The sequence below is a fragment of the Sinocyclocheilus anshuiensis genome, unplaced genomic scaffold (genome assembly GCF_001515605.1).
Source record: "Sinocyclocheilus anshuiensis isolate Anshui unplaced genomic scaffold, SAMN03320099.WGS_v1.1 scaffold355, whole genome shotgun sequence".
NCBI classification, from domain to species: domain Eukaryota; kingdom Metazoa; phylum Chordata; class Actinopteri; order Cypriniformes; family Cyprinidae; genus Sinocyclocheilus; species Sinocyclocheilus anshuiensis.
In genome coordinates, this window is record NW_015549571.1 from 2440188 (window position 1) to 2440426 (window position 239).

The window sequence follows — 239 nt, forward strand, 5'->3', positions numbered from 1 at the left end:
TGAGTCCAGCGAGACTCTTTGGTCTGTGAGTTGTAGTAATAGGGCTTGCCAGTGTCTGACTTATACTCTTTCCACGGGCATTTGGACAACATTTGCTGCAAAACACAAACTTCTTCAATTTTGTTTCAAAATGCACAATTATTCAAAACAAATGAGAAACCTTTGAATAAAAACAAAAGGATATCTCATATTCTGTATTATATATATATATATATATATATATATATATATATATATTC

General features: G+C 30.1%; 1 protein-coding gene across 1 annotated transcript in view; it reads right to left on the reverse strand.

The window, feature by feature from the left end:
* Positions 1-239, reverse strand: part of LOC107657358 (pre-mRNA-processing factor 40 homolog A-like) — a 43816-nt gene that overhangs the window by 26362 nt on the left and 17215 nt on the right. Inside the window, exon 9 of the mRNA XM_016445401.1 lies at positions 61-95. Coding sequence (XP_016300887.1) covers positions 61-95 — 35 coding nt within the window. The remainder of the gene's footprint in view (positions 1-60; positions 96-239) is intronic.